This window comes from Protobothrops mucrosquamatus, unplaced genomic scaffold (genome assembly GCF_001527695.2).
Source record: "Protobothrops mucrosquamatus isolate PMUCROS unplaced genomic scaffold, P.Mucros_1.0 scaffold7597, whole genome shotgun sequence".
Taxonomy (NCBI): Eukaryota; Metazoa; Chordata; class Lepidosauria; order Squamata; family Viperidae; genus Protobothrops; species Protobothrops mucrosquamatus.
Genome location: NW_015393396.1, coordinates 11,048 through 14,577, shown reverse-complemented (window position 1 = coordinate 14,577; position 3,530 = coordinate 11,048). Strand labels below are relative to the sequence as shown.

Genomic DNA, 3,530 nt, shown 5'->3' with positions numbered 1-3,530 from the left:
GGGTTCTGGAGCTATTCTCTATTCATTAAACAGGTGACTTGACTGATGCCAAAACAAAGGATGGATTTGGGTCTAATCAGGTTGAGGTGGAGTGGCAAACTTACCAGACAATTCTAAAAAGATCTAAGGTCATGGAAAAGACAAAATGGATAGATATAAAAGGAAATCATGGTAAGACAGAGAGAAGACTTTAGGCACGCAATTCTAATTTTATGTTGATCATTAGGAAATGCTAGACTGTCATACCCCCTCATTTAACCTTGTTTAATTTTTTGATATTATATAAATTATTTAAATCATTTATATACCATAACATTTTAAAAGTGTCTGGAATCATTATGAAAAGTATAAATATATATTTAAAGTAAGAGAATATTGTTTATATATTTAGCTTTTCTTGTAATTTTATTTTGACCATTCTGTTGTAAATTTCCTTAAATAATATAATTTTAGCTTCGCCAAAAAGCCTCTTAGCGTTTGGTTTATGCAAAAAATCTTGTTTTCCTCCCTAGCCATCCTTCTTCTCTTTTAAGTTCATAACTGCAATGATGTTTTTTTAAACTTAGACTACTTTTTTATTCCTAGCTTTATCGTGAAATTGGATCGAAATGTTTACCATTTTCATTGCAGATACATTCAACATTCCTAGCCTGGAGAGTGTTCATAATTACTACAGGTATGTTAGCATGTAATGATGGTTTCAGCAGTCCAGAAAAATATACAGTGAACAGAAATTTCTATTTAAACAAGATACATGTACCGAAAAGTTGACTCTATACACATTTTATCAATTAAGTATTTTAAGATCAGTTATATTCAATTGTGTTATATTCATAATTGTGTCCAATTATGAAAGACTGCCTGGACAAGTCCCTGGACAAGTGGTTTGCCATTGCGTGCTTCCTAAGGGCTGAGAGTGATTAGCCCAAGATCACCCAGCTGGCTTTGTGTCCAGGACAGGACTAGAATACAAGTGTTCTAGTTTCTAGCCTAATGCCTTAACCATATACTAATCTGGCTCTCCAATTATAGGTAACCAAGATTCTTTTCTCCTTTCTGTACTATTTGGTAGCTGCATTTTTTCCCTTAACTTTCTGAAGGAAGGAGCGAGGAAATTCAAGTTTTGAAATTTAAGTCATATTATTATTATTATTATTATATTATCTTTTATTCATTAAACATGAACCTCAGTCAATTGAACATTCAAATTGGCTGGCACTGATGGTTGACACAGGTTGCTATCAGCATCCGAGGTGTCAACCAGGTATCTCCTTAAAATATAAGATGTTCCGAGTAGCGCAGTTTTTTGTAACATTGCTGGAGTTATTGCAGAAAGCTGCAGTTTCTTGATGTATTTTACAAAGTTTTTGGACATAGTTCCCAGTGCCCCGATGACAATGGATACCACTGTTACACGTTTCATCCATAATCGCGCAGTTTCGATGGCCAGGTCACGATATTTTGAATTTTTTTCCAGTTCTTTTTCTTCGACTCTGGCATCTCCTGGTACAGCGACATCAATCAGCTATACACTTCGGTTCTCCAACTGTGATATCCAGCATATTATGTTCCAAATGGTGATCTGTCTGTATTCGAAAGTTGTTGTTGTTGTTGTTGTTATTATTATTACTACTACTACTACTACTATTACTATTACTACTATTATTACTATTATTATTATTTGGCTAACTAAGAATGGTGGTGAACTGAGCCCAAATGCATCTCTGTTAACATATCTGTTATCCTTACAAGCTTCTCATGTAACATATTTCTCCTGATTAGATTTTTCTTAAAGTCCTTTTCTTTGGCAGGAAATATTCTGTGTGGCAGAAAGATGGCTCCTTTCATTACGTTCATAGAACACCTTTTGGAAAATATTCTTTCACCTGTGTGGATGCAAGTCTTGATCCAGGTCCCAAGATACCCTACAATTTCTTTGGGATATTAAATGCGGTAATGTTAGAAAAAACAATGTTTTATCAAATCAAAAGATCAGAAAAAATTGAGGCCAGTTGTGTGTCTTACATATGTTAACAATAACGTCTGAATGAAGTGTTCCAAGTACAGGTAGTCCTCTGCTTACAATAATTCGTTTAGTGATGTTCGAAGTAATAACAGTGAAAAAATGGACTTATGACAGTTTTTCACCCGATCGTTATAGCACTCCCATGGTCACGTGATCAAAATTCAGATGCTTGGCAACTGGTTCATATTTATGACATTGCAGTGTCCCAGGGTCATGTGATCATCTATCGCGACCTTCTGACAAGCAAAATGAATGGGAAAGCCAGATTCACTTAACAAACAACTATGATACTAACTGAACAACTGCAGTGATTCAATTAATAATTGGCAAGAAAGGTCATAAAATGGGGCAAAACTCACTTGACAACTGTCTCGCTTAGCAACAGAAATTTTGGGCTCAATTATGGTCGTAAGTCAAGGACTACTTGTATTCACATATTTTTGTCAGTATTCCTACTTTCAGTCTTTGACATATGCAATATTTTATCAATGAGGTTGGTATGCCTCACATCTCTGAAGAGTGAGCATTTTCAAAGAGATAGTGAATTTAGTTTCCTGTGGCGTGAGTTTCATTTGCAGTGACCAAATCTTTTCATGAGATTTAGTTTCCTATGGGACAAAGAATCAATGGAGATTTAAGTAGTTTTGAAATAATATATGTCTCTAGCAAAACACCCATTCCTTATTATGGTTTCTTTGCACATAGACCTCCATTGCATTCCTTAGCTGCAAAGGGGAAAAAAATGCCCCTCTATCCCTACTTTGGGTCACAGAGCAATCTTCAGGGATAGATAGGTTTTATAGGAAGGCCATCATCTAATTATCCTAAATTATTAGTCAAACTCAAGATTCTACTAAGTATTTCCTTAAGGGAATCTGTCAGTGATAATCATAAAAAGAGTGTTAAGACAATCTGTTGAGATTGTTTTTCTTAAATATTCTACTGTTCTCTCATGATCATGTTGTTGTCAATGTGATATAGAAGATTCTTTGGCAGCATTAGAAAGATCAGACCCAGTCCAGAACTATGTCTATATTCTAACATACACATATAGCTTCTGTGAAACAGCACGGTTGTATGAACACCTTGCCTTTATAGGTAGTTCTCAATTTACCACAATTAATTTAGTGATTGTTCAAAGTTGCAGTGGCACTGAAAAAAGTGACTTATTTTTTTTCCAAAGAAATTTTATTATTTTCCATCAAAAAAAAAAACAATCATAACATAAGTAAACACAATAACAAATAAAAGCCCCCCACCACCCCCCCCGGACTTCCCAAACCTAATCCCAGGATAATATTCATCTAAAAGTAAACAAATACTAATATCTCTAACTCCACAAAATATCTTGATCTACATGAAAAGATAAAAAGAGTAAGAAAATCTAAAAACCTAAATTATATTCTACCACTCTATGCTTCTTTTGAATATAAACAATCCATCTTCTCCATATTGATAAAAATTGTTCATTCGAATGATTCTTCAAATAAGCCGAAATCTTTGC

At 34.4% G+C, this 3,530-nt stretch overlaps 1 protein-coding gene across 1 annotated transcript in view; it reads left to right on the top strand.

The window, feature by feature from the left end:
* Positions 1–33: 33 nt before the first annotated feature.
* The window catches only part of LOC107300603 (transmembrane protein 62-like), a gene marked incomplete at both ends in the record, with an annotated part of 13,665 nt that continues 10,168 nt past the window's right edge, over positions 34–3,530 (top strand). Inside the window, 3 exons of the mRNA XM_015829914.1 lie at positions 34–171; positions 631–676; positions 1,812–1,953. Coding sequence (XP_015685400.1) covers positions 34–171; positions 631–676; positions 1,812–1,953 — 326 coding nt within the window. The remainder of the gene's footprint in view (positions 172–630; positions 677–1,811; positions 1,954–3,530) is intronic.